This window comes from Papilio machaon, chromosome W (genome assembly GCF_912999745.1).
Source record: "Papilio machaon chromosome W, ilPapMach1.1, whole genome shotgun sequence".
Lineage (NCBI taxonomy): Eukaryota > Metazoa > Arthropoda > Insecta > Lepidoptera > Papilionidae > Papilio > Papilio machaon.
Window position 1 is genome coordinate 9,931,709 of NC_060015.1, and position 21,444 is coordinate 9,953,152.

A 21,444-nucleotide genomic window follows, 5' to 3' on the forward strand; every position below is an offset into this window, starting at 1 on the left:
AATCGGAACAGACAAGTTTCGTGATTTTTGCGACTATATTATAGTAAGGATTAGCCATTACCACCATGACCATATGTAGATCCAATAAAAAAAATAGTTGCTGATGCATTTATTTTTTGATGCACCTTTAAATTTGTCAAATTTCTATAAATCACTTTCACAGTCTATATTGTACCCCGACCTTCTCTTACAGAGGGCGAAGCACGTTATTGACGATGACGTTATGAAGGCGCTTGTTGCAAATATTCGTGCTAGACCCAAAGATACGTCGCCAACTTGTAGAACTAACAAGGGGAATAGTATCGGAAAGGGAGCTTTCGGCAACTTATAATGAATTTGGTAGTGTAAGTCCCATCAACTTCACACTTGTATTTGTAAAAAAAGTAAAGACATGAATATATTAAAAAGAATTTTATTACAGAAATGAGTAACATACATAGTCTCATTAACAATACAAACATTTGGTTCACAGTTAACAAAATTATTAGTTTTTGTGAGATTGTTCATTATTCGAGTTAATTGGTCCGAACACATACGAAGCCCAACCACGGTGTACATATACTCGTAGTTGTCTCCGTAAAAGCATCTTGTCACTTCTTCGTAGGACGTCTCATAAGTTTGCTCTGGACCAAATATAATTTATTATAATCAAGCAAATTAGACATTGGGATACCATTAGACTGTTCAATATTGAATTGAATAACAAGAGATGATTTTTGAGTGTTATAGACATTAAACTAAACAAATTGTTTGTTTTGTTCTTGGTTCTTACAAAAGTATAATTGTAATATAATATTCACCTTGGCTAAGTTAAGTCCAATCTCGCTGAGCCGTATGTGTTGGTATGTGAGTGGTTCGTGCAACTTGGCGTCACCGCGTTTGTAAAAATCGCTATAGTCGAGTCTGAATGCCAACGTTTGTAGAGATATTTCTGCATGCAATGCTAACTTCAGAATCAAAGTCGTCACATGACCCCTGAAAATAAATATAATTATCTGCCAGTGTACTGCTATTGGATTGTAGTTTTTGTCTATTTCTTACAAAACAGGTATTTCCAATTTAAATAACCCCTTAGGATAATAGCGTGAAAAAATATGGCCTAAGGCAGTGTTTCCCAACCTTTTTGGATCCATGTCCCATTTTTCAGGATGAACAGGACTATTGCCTCTTATAAATTTTGTTTAGAAATAAACTTCTCTCGAGGCCTAAATTTACAATGTTAGAGAAATAATTAAATACTACTTTTGGCTGACTAGATGATCAATTTCATATAAATTTTTTAAACACGAAAACACATATAAATAGTTTAAATGCAACAGATTTTTGTCTCTAAAACGTTTTTATGTACTTTTTAGCACTGGCTATCATTGTAAGGCTTTTGTTAAGGCTACATAAGTTTTTAAATCTCCGAATTGCCCCCTTCTAAATCCAAATGTGAAACACTGGCCTAAGGCGTGTCGTAAGTGTAGGGATTTTTATTAAAAAGAAACAATTATTAAAAAAATATGCTGTGATTGTTGACATCCTGCGTTACAGAGAAGTGTGTGTTTATGCTTTATTACATTATATGTATATATTAAAGAATAAGAACGTTTTCTCCTTACAATAAATTTTTCGTTATAATATAATTTTATGTGAGTTTTTAAACCTGTAATTGTTTCTTTGAAAATTTTTTTAGCATTTCTTTTATCTTGATATTTTCAGTTTTACCTGTATGTTCGTGTCCAAACATTTAAATCGGCTTTTCTGTTTGCCAGGAACTGCAGAAATATTTTCCTTTTTTCTTTGCCTCGCACTTCATCCGCTGCAGTAAATGCATATTTTCCTAAAAAATTAATATTACGTTATTTACTTTTTGCTTTTGGGCCTAACGATACAGATTTTATTAATTCTCATTTACCTCTCGAGAGTTTCTCCGCCTTGAGTTGTTCGATGCGGTCGCGGCGGTCGAGTTCTGCGCGGATGCCGGCGTGCAGCGTCGTTTCGAAGCTGCGAAGCGCCAGCGTCTCGTTCAACACGTTGCCCAGGTATGACTGCAGCTCCTATTGTATTAATATAATAACTTATAACTTATCAAAGATGTAGTGATACAGCAATCCGGGTTTTATAGACGCATCTCCACTCTGCTACTCTAACTAACACTGACAGTATGTGAAAAGGGCCGGTGTGTGTTTGACGGTGTAGTACCTGTGTGGTGTGGTGTATCATGGCGTGTATGGAGTGCCTTTCGAGTGCGTTGTGGTGCAGATGTAGCAGCGAGTCGAGGTGGTGTCCGCTCGCAGCGGCGGCCAGCAGCTCCGCCCACGCGGGCTCCGCGCCCACGCAGCTCGCCTCCTGCAGCGCGCCACACAGCCGCAGCGCCTCCGCACGGAGGCACGACACCCGACGCATTAGACCCCACACCTCTGCGTTCATTATACAGTTAACGTGTATGTCAGATTGCAGGCTCCGTGTAGATGTGTGCGGTGGGTGCACTGACCGGGCATGTACTTGAGTCGCTTGTGCAGTATGATGTGGTCGCGCCAGGCGCGGTGCAGCGCGTACTCGATGCGCTTGACGCGCCACAGCTGCGCGAACAGCGCCCTGTATCGCGCCGCACACGTCGCCGGGAACAGCGTACCCAGCGGCCCGTCCACGCGGTACTGCAGCGCGAACACATCCCACCCGCTGTCCTCGCGACCGTCGCCTTACAGTGATAACATCCTAATTAGTGATGCAACGGATGTCTGTTTCCGTTTCCGCAAATGCGGAAGTTCCGCGTGCTTTTCAACATCCGTTTCTGCTTCTGTTTCCGCAACTTTATGACGGCTGAGAGATCGCGCAGTCCGTGCGCGGCCTTTCGGCACTTGTCGCATTTGTTTGTTTACGTACTTTTTCGTGAATTTAAGCGCGTAATATTTTCTGCTGCTGTTTGAAACAATCAGTTTCTCTTGCTGGAGTAAACTGTCTAGTTGTTGTCCATATAAAATTTGACAACTGGCAAAATGTGACTATTTCATACTTACGAGTTATTAAATGTACTTTTGAATAAGTGATAATCATGTAATATATCATCATCATTATTATCATTAGCTCACTCTACATCCCCACTGAGGGGCTCGGAGCCTACCCCAAATTAGGGGTGACTAGGCCATAGTCAACCACGCTGGCCCAGAGCGGGTTGACTTCACACATATCATTAAATTTTTTCTCAGATACATATGTGCAGGCAGCATCACTATGTTTTCCTTCACCGTAGGAACGTCGGAAAAATGTAAATATCTAAATCGAAATACACATTGGTACATAGCGGGATTCGAACCAAGTCAAGTGCCTAATAATTATATCTATTTCTAATCTAGATTTGGTGTTTTTGATACTTAACACATTCACTGTTTACAAAATAAAAAATAAGGTAACAGCTGGGAGCCAAAACTTTTTATGCTGAATTTTTATTTAGTATATCTGGGAGTGTTTGAACATATAGATAAATTAATAATGTTTTTTGTATTTGAGCGCTAGGGATCATCATTTTGAGCGCTAGGGATGGCAATGGTTTAGTTTACTAATATGTAGATATTTGTTCCACGATTGCATTCCTGTGTACTAATATGTTACAAGATTTTGACAAAGTCAAGTTTTTCATCAAATTCCAGAATATTGAGTAAAACATGTAAGGATACTAATCAAAACCAGCTTTTATCTTCTCGGTTCAAGATCTTGTAAAATTTCATACACACCCACACACATAAACATAAACGTATACACACGTACATACACATACAGGACATATATATATATATATATAATATATATATATATATATATATATATATATATATATATATATATATATATATATATATATATATATATATATATATTTAAAAAATATACATACATAACATTAAATTCAGCCTTAGCTTCATGTGATACAAGATATTTGTATGTCCGCCTCCGTACGAACGTGGTACTAATCACTACAACACTGTAAGAATGAAACTAATACTGTTTTTAGTTAGTTGACTATATTGCCAGAGTGGCCACACAAAGCAACATGGACTCGCTTCAAACGCCGGCGGCTTACTGGCTACTACAAAGTAAACGGGCCCCTCGCTCGGGTCCGAGGGGGAGGCGCCGCTACTAATAGCTCTGCCCACTCGGATCCGAGTGGTCAGCAGTGAATGTATTAATAAAGAAATATATTTGTCGTTTATCAACACCAGTGGTTTGGCGAACATTAATTTGTAAATAGTGTAATTTTGTTTCCTGAAAATAAATTAAAAAAAAACGTATTTTAACTTATTGCAGCACAGTAAAATACATATATTGAAGGCTGAAGGACACCGATATCCAATGCCTTAATAAATTAAAAACGAATACAAACTGTTCTTACCAAAAAAAAAATTTGTAAATATGTTTTTTTTTATTATTTACACTTCTGTTTCCGCTTCCGTTTCCGTTTCTGCTAAAATTTATTTTTGACATCTGTTTCCGTTTCTGGTTCCGGTAAGACACTTCCGTTGCATCACTAATCCTCATAGGTGGGCACAGTTAATCAAAAAGTTAACTTCGTTAATCGTTAATTCGTTAAATAAAAATTTAACTTCGTTAATCGTTAAAGCGTTTAATTTAAGAAAATTTAACGCAAGTTAAAGTTAACAGTTAAAGTTAATTTTGGTTTATATTACGAATATAGGGCGCAAGCGGGAAATGGCCATACGAATAATCTCCGAATCATATGGACTGATTTTGTCAAGACTTTCTATAGAACTTAGGCTATTTTTTTACTGCGCTTACGAAATCTCGGGCGAGCGCTAATCCTATCTATAGTTTAGTTATATAATATACTCAAATAAAATGTTGACGATTGGGGTGATGTACTACTGCCTGTACGATATTAATGACATAACATGCACTAGTTACACACACTTATATACTTCACTGACAATGATGGACACTTGACCTTTTCAGTCATTTTTTTATCGACCATCCAACTTCACGGAATTAGAGAACTAACTAAATTTAGACAACACAAGTTTTCTATTAAACAGTGAGACATACTCGTATTATGGTAATATTCAAAAGAATATCAATCTCAAATAAAATGCAGTAAGAAGAGACATAAACGTAAGTATGTTTAATACATCTCAAATATAAAATGTCACCTATTTACTTCGGCCGACACCGACTGCGAAATAACAATAATTATACAATAAATGTTACAAGAAAGAAGAGAACTTTCTTTAGAGTTTAGAGGGTTTTCATGACATTATTTTGTTACTTTTCAGTGCTTTTTGTTTGAGATTGTTTTTTATGTTATTGTAAAGGTCACTTGTGCCGACGACATTTCATATATTAATTTTAGTATAACACAATTTAACATTATTTCACTAACATAATTATTTTATCTTTTTCCTCATTCTTTCTCGTTTTATCGTATACTTTTTTTTTTGTAAACAAACAAATTATCTTCGCTATTGTCTTTGTGCAGCGCACGTGCATCGCCGACCATTAGAAGGGTTGGGGCCATAAATCCATCGAGTTCGTTATCGCATTCTGTGTGCGGGCTGTCCACTTAATCCTTTGTTCATATTTTTAAAATGCAAAATTATTTTTCGTTGACTATGAAGAAGCCCCAAAAAAAACAAACGACGGTAATAAACACCTTAATCCCTTTTGTTTTTGAGGAACGTTTATTGCGTGCACATTTCGTCTTTCGTGTTTTTAAATTTATTTTTCATTGTTTGTTTCTTATCTACGCAATGACAAAAAAATCCTATTTGTACGCTTTTTCAAATGAACCATAAACGATTTTTTTTTATATTTTTTGCTGTCTTTAAACTTCAATATTAAAATAAACATATTCGTCGCCAACAAAGTTTAGTTGTAATTTAGTTACGACGTTGAAGAGTTATGCACACTTGATTATTTTGATTGCAATTCAACACAGTGTTTATCTATATATATAAGTGCACAATTATTGTATTTAGAATAAAGTACTTTCGTACCTTATGTTGGTTTTATAACAAAATCATGTTCTAAAAAAAAGTGATGTTAAATAAATGAAAACCAGTTTTAATGTGAATAAAATGTAATATAGACTTTTCGAGATATTTGTGTAAATGTGAAATAATTAAAAAACTTTGAAGGTGTCTAGCGCCTAAACTTCGCAATATTTGATAGAGGTAAGTTTGGTTAAATCGTAACTATTTTCTAACAAGGATTCTGCGGTACTCTTTTGATCACGTCTTTCCCGGCCGCTTGGTGTATTGTATAACATGCATCACACTCGCTCGTTCTCGTTCTCTCTCGTTCTCGTTCACCATTCGACTCGCCGACGGTCCCCGAACATAGCCGAACTTACGAATGTAGCCTGATGCATAATTTAAATAAAATGACAACACGTCAATAAGTGTCTATTGTAACAATTAACGGACTAAATTAACGGAAGTGAAATTTAACGGAAGTTAACAAGAGCGTTAACACTTTTTGAATTTAACTTAAAAGTTAATCCGTTAAGGAAAATGTTAACTTCGTTAATTAACGATTAACGGATTAACGAGTTAATGCCCAGCTCTGCTAATCCTAATATTACATGCCTTACTCTCAAGATATAAAACATTAGAAATGAAGTTTCGTCATTTATCGAATGACATAAAAGCACAACGTACGCTATATTAGTGTATGTAGCGTAATAGTTTTGTTATACATACAATTAGGATACAAATGGACATGGAGACGCGAGAGGACGTGCGGCGGCTCGAACTGTGCATTAGTGGCGCGCACGGCGGCCTCCAGCGTGCACGTCAGGTTGTGTACATACAGTGAGCTCGCTGGCTTGTTTAACTCCTCCCTGACATAACAAAACGATTGTGATCCTTTACCATTACCGAGAAAACCTTCAACAAAACTACCAACATTTGCGACCCAAAAAAAGATACGAATACCTTGTGCAGATTTCTTTGATCATACTTTCAGTGAACAAGGTACAGTTCGCAAAGATAGATGCAAAAAAAAAAACTTACTGCAGTAGGGTCATGAGATGGTGCACGAAGTCGCCCTGCGCCAGCAGCAGGTAGCGGCGATGCGCGGCGAGGTGGTCCAGCAAGTGATGGTGCGAGATGAGCGCGCTGAGCAGACGCCGAGATGCCGCCGCGTGCGCCGCCGCCACGCCCGCGCGCAGCCCCTCCGCTTCCCACCACGCACCCTCCGTACCCATACCTACAAGTTATCTATAATATGTAACACTGCTAACAGAAAAACAAGTATAAATAAGTTAGAATAGAATGTGTAATGTATACCATTGTGCTGTTTGAGCAGCGCTTGCAGATGGTGGGCGTGGTCGCTGGGCCCCAGCTCGTCGGCGCACGCCTCGCGCATGAACACCACGCTCTTGCCCGTCGCCAGGATCTGCGCCGCCTGCTCGCGCGCCATGAACGACGGCACCATCCACTCTCTGAACTCAATAATAAACCACTTTTACTCCTTACAAAGTATCACAAACATTTCTAGTCAAGAAAATACAATCCAACCAAGTGCAATAATACGTTCACTTTTAATTACCTTACTCTATATTTATCATGCCACATTCCGTCTATCGGTACGCCATTCCTGCTCTCGATAAAGAATTCGTTAAAATTATCTTCGATTTCCCCTAAAATATCAAATTCAAGTATTTAGGTAAGAGTATAGTTTACGCGCAATAAGAAATAAAAATATATATTCGTATATACCGTGAAGTAGCCATCTTGTGAGCATGAGCAAAAGTGGATATGTCAGTGCAGTTAAAAGACGTCTTGCAAGAGTCGCAACGCGCTCGTCTCCATGACCCACAAACCGATGAATACACGATGCTAATTCACCACCTTTAAATATTTCACGGTCTAGAAGTTTATCCAGCTTGAGGGACCAAAACTAATGTATGTTTAAATTGGATGAATTAAAAAAAAAAACAATAATAAGTATCGGATCTTTTTAATACAATTTACCTTTCTTGTGATGAGCGGTATGAACCATGTTAGCTAACCAGGTGAGTCGATGCAAGGGCTCCTGTACCCACACGCACACGCGACGCAAAGTACCACCACCGCCTTCACCTTCACATACCTGTTTGCATAATAATATTACTGTGTGTACATCTTATTTTATTGTATACACACAATAATATTTAACAAATATTTTTCAGGCAATAACATATAATTAACCTGCGATTGTAACAACGCAATGCTACGATAGTATTCTGTAAGTTCATCTCGTATAGATGAAACTAATCCTTCGCCCATTAAACCTGAAAACAGACATTAGTAATCAACAAATATAACATAAAAAATGGAAACTCGAATTATAAATAAGTTAATTGTTATTATTACCCTGAGGCATTAATCCAGAAGAAGGATCAATGAATTCTTTAAGACGGTCATGGAGAAATCCTAACTGTGCAATGCGAGAATACAACATTTGTACTGGTCGAGACACCCCGACTGCACTGCGCGTTCGCACGCCCGTCGCAGCTAACAGAGCGTCACGGACACAGGCGCGCTCATTTGGTCGTGCTGTACAAAAATATTTATATTCTATATTTATAAAAAATATAAACTCGCAAAAGAACTTTTAAAATTGATTCAGTCGTTTTTCAGTTTATTTGTCATATACAAAAACAAGTAATTTTGTTTAATATTAGTTTAGATCAGGAAATTAATCAACCGGATGAAAAGAGTTACAGTTATAGCACTTATGAGATCCCTCAACAGATTTATTTATTTTCCAATACTAAAATGTTTTTCAAATAATTTTCTAGTATGGATTTATTCATTACCATTAGACTGCAATACAATTGCGGCATTACTGTAGTCTTCAGGAAGGCTTTGGTTTGATCCTTGTTTCAACACATTACTGCTCCAACTGACCGATCCAATTGTACTTTTACTATTACTTGATCCACTACAGATGTTCTAAAATATGAAATAAACAGGTTGTTGAAATTTCTTTTAACAAAAATATTGCAGTACTTAGAAAATCTGTGAAAACTGAACTACAAAAGATGAAAATTTACTAGTCCTCTAGAAATATTCAAATAAGTGCACAAAGCACAACTATAGCATATAGAATAATACTTACAGCTACAGCAAGATTAGGCACAGGAAACAGTTGTTGAGTAGATTCGTTTTGATGAGAAGTGTCTGAGAGAGACATTAGGAGTGACAAAATTGATACTCGCTGCTTCAAAATAAGCTAAAAAGTAATTCAAAACCATGAAAATGAGGACCATTTTTCTGAGGGTAATTAAAGAAAAAAATGTTATAATTTTGCTTACAGAGTTTTTGAGCTTTGCATAAGACTCGGTGAATTTATCTGCATCTTGTGCAGAGATGCTTGCAAGACGATTGTATATTTTCTGACACAACAACCTCTCATCTTGGACTGTTCTTCCTTTATCATTTGTTGAGGTCAAATAAGAGAGTGCTAATTCATAAGCAGCATCTATAACATATTTATTTTGAATATATTATTTTGAATAATAATTTACTCGTCATATTATATTGTAATTATTATGTTTATAGAAATGGTGGTTAAAAAGGTAGTCTATCAGTAACCAATTACGACTGAAATCAAATAACAGCTGTACTGTAAGCTAACGTGCTTACGAACTTAAATACGTTTTCAAAAATAATATATTGCAAACAATCTAGTAAAATTATACTAAGCCTCTTTTATATACGAAGTCTTTAAAATAATCGCTTATAATGTTCATAAATATGAATAAACTTGCACCAAAAATAAAGAAAATTTTAACTATTTTAGAAATATTTGAAAAAAGAATCAAACCTGGTGCGGGTGACAATTCTTCGCACAATTGTCTCAGAAGAATTGTTAAATTACTTGAAATTGAATCCATCGTTGATATTTATATAACTAAATCTATTCATTGCCTTAGAAGCATTCAAACATTAAATTTAGTACAATAAGACAAATACTACACCGACCAATTGTCTAATTTAAACCATTTAAAAAACGGTAATATTAATACCGTGAGTGAGAGAGATACAGTTATACCCAATTCCTGTGACGTGACAAAGACAGGGATAACTATCTTCTGTCCCTTTCTGCGTACCAGGCTTTGGAGTTTGTTTGGAACAAAGGTTGTCCCCTACAAACAACCTAGGTTGTCCCTAACAAAGTTTGACATTCGTGCTATTTTTCGAAAATTGTGAGTACTTAGTCGCTGTAATTGTGTAAAAATATTTTGATATTTCAGTTTTAGTTAGGTAAAGTTTATAAAACATGGTATACTGCTGTATTGTTGGATGTAAAAGCCGTAGTGAGCGAAAAGAGGAAAACATAACCTTTCACTCGTAAGTACTGAAACTACGCACCTATTCACATGTATTCATACAAAATAAGGAAGAAAATACAAACTAGTTGTTCTTTACAGTCTTTGTAATAACTAATATGTTAAAATACGTGTAAAATCAGCTAAAATAAAATCGTATTTTTCGAACATTATGCGCCCAAACGCAGATGTCATTTGTGTCAAATAATATACTGTAGATATGGGAAACAAGCGGCCATATTAAACTTCTTTTCAAATTGGTTGGTTATTACCCGTAAAAATAATACCACCATCTTGTTGTAAAAATTACCCTGAATTTAGGGGAAATAAATTATAGTATGTATAATGTATATAAATGAAACAATTCACATTTTTATACTATTTTCAACAGATTTCAAAAGGAGTTTTTAATACTAGTATTGCTGCTGTGTTTTTAAATATTTGATACTTTCTTATCCCGTTGATTTTAAAGAGTATGCTTTTTAATTTGTCCCATGTAAATTTTTATTTCTTAGAAATTACAATCAAAATAGTTAAATATTAAGTAGTTTTACATGTAGTGTTCACTGTAATGATTTACAGAGTAATTTAAAATTATATGATTATAATATTGGTATGTTTTTTGTAGCTTTTTATGAAGACTTAGGGCTTCGTGCATATCGAAGAAAAACAGGACATCGTTTGAATGCTCGTCTAATGGACCTAAGACTGAAGAGATGCCGCGCTTTGTTGAAGCGGTACGCGGGAAAAAAATATCGGGAAATTCTTTTTTTGGAGTCACTCAAGACATCCTTGATTAAGGCAGCCGCCGATATTGACATGGACCTCGTTCGTGCTGCGATAGACGACTGGCCGAGCAGATTGAAGGCCTGTATTCAAAATCACGGAGGTCATTTTGAATAAACTTTAGTGTCATAAGAATCTATGTTTTGTTAAGTTCATTTTGGTATATAAATGGTCACATAATGAATAAATTTGTTTCAATTATTTTATATTAAACATACTAAGTACATACATATTGACTAAGTATTACCAAAAAATCTGTTTACCTAATCTTAGTCACATAAACAAAAATTACGCATTGTTTGTTATATTTATTACATTTATTAATTACAATTTAATTGGGAATATATAAATTGGTATATATTAAATTATATCGTAATTATTCATTTTCGGGACAAAACAAATAACTGGTAACCCCAATCCTCTTACTTATATATAGGTATAGTCTATAGTACTCTCTATCTGTCCCTTACGGGTGAACGCGCATGTCATATTTATATAATTCTTAATCTGAGGAACGCTGATAGGCAACGAAGTACGGAGCTGAGACGTAAAGATAGTTATTCTGTCAATCTGTCATATGACTCGATTTAGTCAAACATCGGAATAATTTAGTTGTTTCAAAAGTCGATGTACATATTTAATAAGAAACTTCTTAAGATTATTAAAAATTATAAAGTACATTAAATTAATAGAATGTAAATGTGAAAATTTCATGAATTAAAACAAACAATTTATCAAATTCGATTCGACAAACCGATTAAACCAAATCGATTTGAATTGCATCGAGTTGTGTTAAAAAAATTTAATCCAAAAAGTAAGACAGTGTTGCCAATGCTATGGCAATTACCGTATTCAGGTGTTTTGTGCCTTTCAGACAAAATATGTAACATATTTATATACTGTATTTTTTTTTTTGTTGACGCGGGGAATGCATTTACGCACTTCGCCGTCCGTGCTGCGGGGGCAGCAGGGACGGTTTCGTGTGGGACTCGCCGGCCGCAGAAGGCGACCGGAATACCCACTAAACCCCGCGGTGTTCTCCTTCGCCTGACCGGGCCGTGGCATCTACGTTAGTTTATCCACGACCCGGCTAGGGGAGCCCCTTGGTAGGGGCTCGACACGTGTAGGGAGGGGCTGTTTTTAACACCCCCTCCCATCACCCTATGATGCCCTCCCTCGGAACACAGGAGAGAGGGCATCCGCCACATTCGGCGCAGCAGGCCCCCCGGCCTGCCGCGCGTGGCCACCTCAAATTGGTTGAAGGGCCGCGGCGTACCTCGTACGTCGGCGGCCCCTCGCTGGGGCCCTGCGGGGCATATTTATATACTGTAGAATAAGACTCAGATGTGTCTTGATCAACATATATCTACTTTAAAGTCAAGACACGACACTACTTAAGTATATAAAATGTTATTTGATAATTCATATTTTGCACAATATTGCAAAGAGATAATAGGCGATTCGATAAAAAAATACTTTTATTATTATTAAAAAGGTAATGCATGGTTTATGTATACCAGTACAGCAGAACACTTGCGCTTAAAATCATCGCTGGCATACAACTGGCTTAATGTAAACAGTAACTGGCGCGAGTTGGACCATACAGTTCATACCAAGCCAGCGCTACTGTACTACTGTACTGGCATACTGTGTGCAGGCACAATATTAAAAATTATTTTTAACATCTGATTTACATTTATTTGAAAAAATTAAGAAAAAATCATACTGTGACAATCTAGATTAGCTAAATTGACTATTGCAATAGTCTGTTTATCACAAAAATCCGGAATGCACACTATTCTTGTAACTTGGCCATCAGCTCCTAAAATAAAATATAGGTGTTTGTAAATATTTAAATTTCTGAAAACTTAAATGAAAAATAAATATGTTTTACCTTTATGTAAATCTGTTGCAAATTCTCTACAATTACCACTGAAATAGATTGCAGGACAGTTGTAAATAGTAAATGGATCAGTTTCTATGCAAGGTGTACAAGGGACAGTATCAGGACATGTAGGTGCAAGATGGCGCCACTGTAATGTCCTTCTCATCTATATATATAAAAGAAAGTTGTGTTAGTTACACCATTTATAACTCAAGAACGGCTGAATCGATTTGACTGAAAATTGGTGGGCAGGTAGCTTAGAACCAGGAAAAGGACATAGGATAAGTTTTACCCCGTTTTCTATTTTTTTTTATTCCGCGCGGACGGAGTCGCGGGTAAAAGCTAGTAATTTCTAATTAATTATCAAGTTTACTGTATTTCATTATATCTTTAATTGGTTCCCCAGATGAACCCAAACACAAGAAACCTGGAAGAAATTAATACAATTAATCATAATATTGAGTTGTTAATCATAAATTAAGAAAAAGTATTTACCCCCAATCTCACATTCATATGGATTAGATACTCGGTTAAATGATTTATACTCCACAGACTTTGGGAACAGACCTGAAATACAACATCTTATTAGTGTATTATAAGTAGTGATTATCAAAATAATTTTATGCATTGTTAACTTACAGTAGTGGAATGGCTTCCGAGGTAACATGATACCTGAAGGATCTTTGCATCCAGGCATTAAATCCACCGGAGCCACTGCACTTAATGCCGCAGAAAAAGCATCAACTGAATCAGCAGATGCAATAACATCTGATTCATTTAAAGTTGCCTCATTTGAATGATTTGCGAAAACGCCACCTACAAGTATATAAATATTAATTTACTACATCATTATCAATGGAAATCACCATCATAGAAAAGATCAGGTTTACCTGCAATAATAACTCTTACGATCTTAGAGATTTCTTCTTGATATACTGTTGTACCACAAAATCCAGATATCCATTCAGGGAATAGATTCAATGAAAATAAATGTTCAGCTGATTTGGATGCCATATTGAGACCAGACATTAGTACTACATATCTGTAACAACATGAATCCTATAAGTCCATTGCAATAATTATATTGCAGTTAAGAGGCAATCGCACACAACTTCGAGAGTGCAGAATTTTTTTAGCACATAAGTCCACATGTATAACCTACATTCCCTTTAACATTTAAAAAATTGGTTATATATGTGAAAAAGATACAAAATAAATCAATATTTTGTCATCCCCCTCATTCCTACCAAAAATACTGAGATAACAATATTATGTTTTGACAGTAAAAATTTAAATATGGTTAGTATAATTAAGAATGTCAACTCCAAATCAAATCTATGCCAACTTGGGAAGTGTTGTAGACTAAAATAGAATTACATTTATGAAGTGAGGTGCATGAGAATATTACCTATCAGTATTAAGCTTTGGTAAAGGTTTTTGTATATTGCATTCCGGCCAACAAATATCTTTGATTGTAAAAATCCCATCTTCATCTTCAGACCCTGAAAGTTATGGGCATTAAAAAGGTAGAGATATCATATTTCTTCATACATACTTAGCATACATTTTCCACACACTAACCAAGTATTGCAACAACTACACCAGTAACCACCTTATGTACATCAATACAATTACTAGATAATTTGATCCTTTGAAGTTCATCTTCTAAAACAAGACTATCTGAGTCATGAACAAAATGAGTTCTGAAAAAAAAATCACATGTAACATGCATGTCCTAATAAAAGTAATGAGAGTAGGCTGAGGAATAATCTCCAACTGATCTGAAAGTTCTTTCAGAATACTGGGTTTTAATTGTTGTAGTTTGAAAAGTGTACCAATAATAACACATTGGGTGCCTTTCTCACGTAATTCACACAATTTTAAAACTTTATATTTATTCGACCATTTCTTATTAATAATTGGCCCTAAAATATTTCTGAAAGTATTCAATCTTGCAGAATATATATGAGCATACTGTTTGGAAAAGTCGCGGGATACTTGATAAAACCGTCTTGAACAATCCGTGTATTTTATGTTTTGTCTTTCTAATTCGGATGGTGAAAATTGATCTCGTTTGTTAGAATCTGGTTTAGACTTGAACAACATGATGATAGTAACTATATCATAGAAACGAAATATAGATGTACAAACTATTATTTCACCGAATTGAGTTATTTCTATTTGATTTTATATTATTTAATAGCAGTTGCCGCTATATTTTGACATTGACTTTAAGTTATCAATTATCATATCCGCTCCGTTATGCAACGAAATTTGCAAACCATGTATATCTGTCAGGATAAAAGAACTTTTACTTTAAATTCTTGTAATAATTTATAAATGTCTTGTAATATTATTAAATAGGTACTAACTTCAGCACTAATATAATTAGATCCATTTTTTTAACTAGGATGATACATCATTAATGACAAATAATCTCAACTAATATTCCATTGCATAAAAAAAATGAAATTGGCGGGAACCGAAGTTTTTTAACATTCTGTTATTTCTGTTACTTTCTGTTTGGTTTTCGATTTCTTACCATGACGGGAGTACAAAAAGTTTGTTTAAATAATTTAAACATAAACATTAAGAATGCTTTTGTGATTGGCATAATTATAGCTAAAAAATGTCCAAGAACCTTTAGTCCCAAAGAGAAAAGTAGCGAATTACGAGGTGTGATGTCTTTCACTATAAGGGATTCCCAAATTGATACAATAAATGTCGATGTGTGGGGTTCAGATAACTTTGTAACGACTTTTTATAATAGATTCATCGTTGGAGATGTCGGTAATAACCTTAACAATTTCAAAATATTCCTTTTTTATTTATACAAAAGTGTTGAAACGAAAGTTTGTTGCAGTTGAAATTTATTCGCCAAAAATTTGCGTCAAAAGTGTGGCAGATGATTTATTTAAACCACAGGTAAAAATCCTCTTACAACCTTATCTTAAAAAGTTTAGATCACTCAATTTGTTATTTCAAACCGTATCAGAATTTGTCTAATTAATAAAATGAAAGTACGTCTTAGATCTTAATATAAGAGAGAAAAAACGAAATATTTTTATTACATATCATTTTATTCCTCGAGGTATCATCTCCATTTTACCTATCTATCAACGAAGGATCCTCCGTCGTGAGTACTTTCAGTGGCGATACAGGTGCGTATTTACCGCTTCTCCATATTCCGAGTAAATCATCAGCGGGCTGTGGTCTCGCTGAAGTAATGACATTTACTGGTAAGATATTTTGCTTTCTTTTTTGTTGTTTTCTTTTACTACTAGAGGATGTGGGTCGGTATGCCGAGGAAAACCACTTCTATCGTATCATAGTTATGACCAATGAACTTGTCAATCTAATCTATCTTTTATATAGATTGTATACTCCATATATATTTTTTTAATTTAATGTATCTTTAATTACAGAAGGAAATGGAAATATTTATGTAGACTTGTTAGTTGTTGTGAAATCTGTGCAACCTGTGAAGATGATAAAAACTAAACTCGGTATCATTGTTTGCATATTATTATTAAATCTTTTTTTTTTTAATTCTTTTGCTACATAAAAAACAATTTCGTAATAAACATAATTTATTGTATTGCATAAGGTGTGGAAATGCCGGTACGTGCTGTAGAAATAGTGGACAACACAACGCCCGCTTCTCTCTATTTGGAGATGTTTGATACCGATACTATTCAAAGGTGAATGTTGCGTCATGAAAAGGAATTTTGTGTAATTGTTTTATAAGCAAAGCACGTTTCCTGAGTGTTTGAATTGAAATTAAAATGTAATAATAATAGTTGTCTGTAAGAAGCGGCGTAAAGTACATGTTTAGTATGTGTTATTTATGTTTAAATGTTTCGTCTGTTTAATTATATTTGACGAAGTCTTCACATTTAACTTTCTATCCCTGCTATAAAGCACATAAAATTTTTGTTATAAGTACAACGGATGACCACTAAAACCGTCTTTTAAATGTTTTTAAAATGTACTAGGGCGGAGGAATGGCGTCCATTAGGAAGCGTGTTGTTTATCGCGGACGCGCGCGTGTCGTGGCGCGGTCGTGGCGCGCGGACGCAGGTGTGCGGGCGCAGCGTCGTCACGCATCAGCCGCACACTTCTAACGCTGAGGCGCTCAGACTCTATATACAAGACCGAGCTGGTACATGATACAGTATCTTCGTACAAGCCGATAAACTGGTTTTTATGAATGCTGGATTTCATACAGAGAATTGCGGTCGTACTGTCATGATATTGTTATATTTTTGGAGCTGCATGTAAGTACTTTCAGCGGGTGGTGAGGCGGCCGCGTGGTCGGAGTGGAGCGGGCAGCGCGCGTGCGCCGCAACCGTGGAGCAGGTGCGCGACCGCCTCGCTGACGGCGCGCCCTTCTGTGCCTCGCTTCATGCTCTACTCACACATCTCGACTTAGACGATCTGATTAACTCTACGTAATTTTATTTTTTATTCTCCGTATTGTCGTTACAAAAATATTTTCAAATAATTAACTGAACCGAACTGAGCCGATGGTTATACAAAGAATTTAGACGTCAACGGTATTTTTATTAGACGAACATACTCGTAGCAGGAGTATTACCCGTTATTCGAGCGTATGTAAATATAAGTCCGCTTCATTGTACCCAATTTCGAGTCAGTTTTGTATTATTTAAAATTTTCGTCAATCAATTTAGGGACAATAACTGTGAAGAGTTAAGAGTGCGCTTCGCCGATCACACCGGGGAACTGACCGCTCGTCTTCCAGCAAATATTTTACAGAACACGTTAGGTTACACGGTGAGTATTGGGAAATCAATTATACTTTAATAAGAATCTGGAAATTTATATAACAGCTTTAGTCTGTTGCTAAGATTATTATTTCAAGCAAAGTGTAAATAGCAGGTGAATAAACGGATACTTTGTAGTTTTATAACTTTAACACAAGGTTTAATCACTGATCTCTATACAAATGAAAATGATCGCCGCTTGAAAATAAATTCTTTAACTTTCTTCCGCCTTAAATGATACCGTTAATGTTATTGACAGATAATACATAGAACCTCTATGATCAGTGCCAAAATGGCGAAAATCAACAAGCACAAAATACCACGGCTTGTAGCCTGTCCATGTAATTATAGAGATCTGTGGATATAATAAAGTTGTAAGTTCCTTTAATAGACGCAACAGTTAAAAGCGATGTCGTCAGAAGAACGGGCAGCTGTCCGCTGGCGCCTGCTGCTGGAGCAGTGCTGCGCCAAGTTGGCCGCCACGCCGCATCGCCTCATCGTGCTCTCTCTGCGCAAAGCCAACCCTGCCGACCCTATACCACTTTACTAAGTTTAATGTTGCCATTCATTGATTCCTTAATAAACTCTAATGTAGGCTAATTAATGACGAAAACCTTTTCGTTATTGTCTAAACATAGACGTAAATAAAAAAATTACTTACTAAAGTTATTTTATTGCTCCTTTTCAAAGATTCATACATTCATAAAAGTGAACATATTTAGCTTTTGCAAAAACACATACATTTTTATTCTATTCGTACAAACCAATTTAATGATCAGAATAAAGAAGGAGTAAGAAATATAAAGGTAGTACCTACTAGTGATGTAACGAATATTCGCATTCGCATTCGCCAATATTCGCATATTTTTCGATATTCGCATTCGCATTCCTATTCGCAAAAAACGATGCGAATATTTAGCGAATGTATTTAACAAACAAAAAGGAAATTATTATATGGTTGCATATGAAATGATAACACAACTGATAAGATTTATATATTTTTATTTAACCATACTTGAATTAAAAAAAAATATTATGGAACAGTCTTGGTAAGCAACTAAATTAGAAACACTTTCTCTTTTGTTCTTGTTAGTCTAATTAAAATATTAACAAAATCACAACTTAACTCCACCACAGAAAAAATAATGAATGTCCATGCCTTACATATATTTTGAAAAAAATCTAATTCTAAATTCAAGTATCTTTTGTGAAAACAGAACTTCAGAGATCCAATCAAATCTAAGTATAATATTAATTTATAACCTTTTTGGCTTTAATTATATATTTTTCCATCCCACTATATATTTTCTAAGAATTAAATATGATAATGAAATATAAACTTAAAAAATCAAATAATGAATACTTGACTATTTGTAAATAAGCTTTTTACAAAAACAAAAAATATTTATTTCTATTTAAAATTGGGTTAAATTTGGGAAATGCAATAACACCAAACTAACCTCAAATCAAAACAATACTTTTCGAATGAACTTTCTGTGACTAACTTCGTTCATTCAACCTGTATCGGCTCGGCTATGTTCAATTTAAACATGGCCGACACGAAATGTCAAACATTTTGCGCGCGCTTTATTTGAAATTTAACATTCGCATTCGCATTCGCATTCGCGAATATTGAAGATGAATATTCGCATTCGCATTCGCATTCGCGAATGTGAAAAATCCAACATTCGTTACATCACTAGTACCTACAGTAGCAACGGTATTGATTAAATAACATCGAAAATTATGGAGAAACCAGAAAAAAATGAAATCACTTATGAATATACAAGGAAGAGAAAAGAGTTTGGAAAACAAACTTTATTCGAAGATTATGGCCCTTGTAACTAACATTATTAATTAATTAAAGAATTAATTAATAATAAAAGTACTTAATTAAAAGTTTAATTTTTAATGGCTTTAAAAGTCTTTTATAATATATTAATATAATATATTATTCAATATTTAGATACTTAATTAATGGATGAAATATATTAAAAGAAAATATAAAAATATAATGGGGAGTTCATGTAATGAAAATTGGAAAAAAGAGTTAAAGTCCCATAGAGAGTTCGCGTAATGAAAATTTTCAAAATTTTTCTGTTGAAAAATTATTGAGTGTTCACGTATTGAACTTTTATTTTTTTCCATTGATAAAAAGTACATGTTTGGACTTGGAATTGAAAGGGGAATATGAATTAATAATTAAAAATTTAGGGGATAAAAGTGGATTTTAATGCATGAATACTAGGGTGTTTCAATAAAAAAACTTTTTTTTTTTTTTTAATGGTGTCGAAAAGTTGAAAGTACACATAAAAACAAAAATTTTAGCGCCTAGTAAAGCCCTTAATATTAATATTAAGGTTTGCCTTTATTCATTCGTAATTTTTCTATTTAAATAAAATAAAATTTATTAGTATTCGGTGGAAAATTAAATAAATTTGTCATAAAATAAACCCAAAAATCATTTATTTGATATTTTTAACCTTTATATTTATATGTATTTGTGCTTTTTGTGAGTTACGTATTGAGTAAATAAGCAAAAAAAAAAAATTAACCGTCTCAAGCAAACAAAATTCAAGTGATTTTACAGAAAAAAATAAGATAAATATAGGGTATGATATTTTTTTGCAGTTTTATTGGAAAATATTTGAAATTTTTGATTAGTGTTATTTTTGATCGCAGATATCTTTGAAACGGTTGATCTGAGGAACTTTGACCATCAGACGTTTTTTGTAGAGCGTGAAATTTCCTATGGACCGTTGCTTTGAGATGTAGCGCAAACAAGCCAATCCAAAGTAATTAAAATTTTAAAATAAAAAAAAGGTTTTCCCGTGTTATTTAAATAGAAAAATTACGAATGAATAGAGGCAAACCTTAATATTAATATTAAGGGCTTTACTAGGCGCTAAAATTTTTGTTTTTATGTGTACTTTCAACTTTTCGACACCATTAACAAAAAAAAAAAAAAGTTTTTTTATTGAAACACCCTAATGAATACCCTCGTAGGTAAATGGCTCGTGTTATACATTTTGAGTGCATAGCTATACATGTGGGTGTGTGGTGTGACCAAAGTGGAAAAATGAGAAATTCCAAAAAGGTCAAAATTGAATGTAAATATGTTAATATATCAATAATAGATATAAATTGATATAACTTTGTATATTTTAAGAGGGGGTATACAGAGTTAATAAAGAAATATTTACATAATAATAATAATAAATTATTATTATTATAACACTAGATGCATCAATATTAAAATAATTATATGAGTGAAAGGTCTCAAAGAAAGTGCTCTGATAGAGACGTATACATAATTGCATGAATGATAATGATTTCACATAAGTTGAAGGTCTCGTATTTTTTTTTTCATATTTATATATATATATATCTGATACCAACTGAATATAGTGGTGATCTAATCATTCGCTATATATATCAGTATGGGAGGAGTATGTGCTAGCGCTTCGGTGTTGGAATATACTCAGAACCATATTTTAGAGCTTCGGCTTTAAGATAAGGGAATTTAATGTCTTAGAGGCTTGCTTCTATGATACATTGAATTACAAAACTTTCCGAAGTTGACTTAGACTAAATATATGGACTAAGAGGCTATGAAGCTTGGTGTCTGGGAGTGGATTATATCGATCTAGCAAATATGTGAATACATACTTGCAGCA

General features: G+C 34.5%; 2 protein-coding genes and 1 pseudogene across 2 annotated transcripts; 1 reads left to right on the forward strand and 2 right to left on the reverse strand.

The window, feature by feature from the left end:
* Positions 1-498: 498 nt before the first annotated feature.
* Positions 499-9,982, reverse strand: LOC106711762 (gamma-tubulin complex component 3 homolog). The gene is made up of 18 exons (XM_045685846.1): positions 9,808-9,982; positions 9,296-9,462; positions 9,100-9,213; positions 8,798-8,933; positions 8,352-8,534; positions 8,187-8,269; positions 7,971-8,088; positions 7,716-7,847; positions 7,546-7,636; positions 7,284-7,438; positions 7,008-7,203; positions 6,696-6,835; positions 2,480-2,686; positions 2,188-2,405; positions 1,901-2,042; positions 1,711-1,825; positions 801-975; positions 499-623 (listed from the first exon to the last, which is right to left on the reverse strand). Exons 1-18 carry the CDS (start codon positions 9,875-9,877, stop codon positions 591-593), a joined length of 2,475 nt encoding a protein of 824 aa, XP_045541802.1. The 5' UTR covers positions 9,878-9,982; the 3' UTR covers positions 499-590.
* Positions 9,983-12,551: 2,569 nt separating this feature from the next.
* On the reverse strand, positions 12,552-15,224 carry LOC123723276 (annotated as a pseudogene).
* Positions 15,225-15,437: 213 nt separating this feature from the next.
* LOC123723271 (meiosis-specific with OB domain-containing protein-like) lies at positions 15,438-19,048 on the forward strand. The gene is made up of 9 exons (XM_045685849.1): positions 15,438-15,773; positions 15,847-15,908; positions 16,075-16,222; positions 16,409-16,489; positions 16,591-16,684; positions 16,979-17,145; positions 17,275-17,434; positions 17,675-17,777; positions 18,159-19,048. Exons 1-9 carry the CDS (start codon positions 15,527-15,529, stop codon positions 18,315-18,317), a joined length of 1,221 nt encoding a protein of 406 aa, XP_045541805.1. The 5' UTR covers positions 15,438-15,526; the 3' UTR covers positions 18,318-19,048.
* The last annotated feature ends 2,396 nt before the right edge of the window (positions 19,049-21,444 follow it).

Bases quoted from the DNA above. Each gene is read 5' to 3' on its own strand.
- LOC106711762 (XM_045685846.1), bottom strand. From the start codon at position 9,877: ATGGATTCAATTTCAAGTAATTTAACAATTCTTCTGAGACAATTGTGC. The intron at 2,406-2,479 runs GTCAGTGCACCC...TAATGAACGCAG, and splicing joins GCGACTCAAGTACATGCCCG to AGGTGTGGGGTCTAATGCGT. The intron at 2,043-2,187 runs GTACTACACCGT...TTAATACAATAG, and splicing joins TGATACACCACACCACACAG to GAGCTGCAGTCATACCTGGG.
- LOC123723271 (XM_045685849.1), top strand. From the start codon at position 15,527: ATGACGGGAGTACAAAAAGTTTGTTTAAATAATTTAAACATAAACATT. The intron at 17,435-17,674 runs GTAATTTTATTT...CAATCAATTTAG, and splicing joins GACGATCTGATTAACTCTAC to GGACAATAACTGTGAAGAGT. The intron at 17,778-18,158 runs GTGAGTATTGGG...TTCCTTTAATAG, and splicing joins AGAACACGTTAGGTTACACG to ACGCAACAGTTAAAAGCGAT.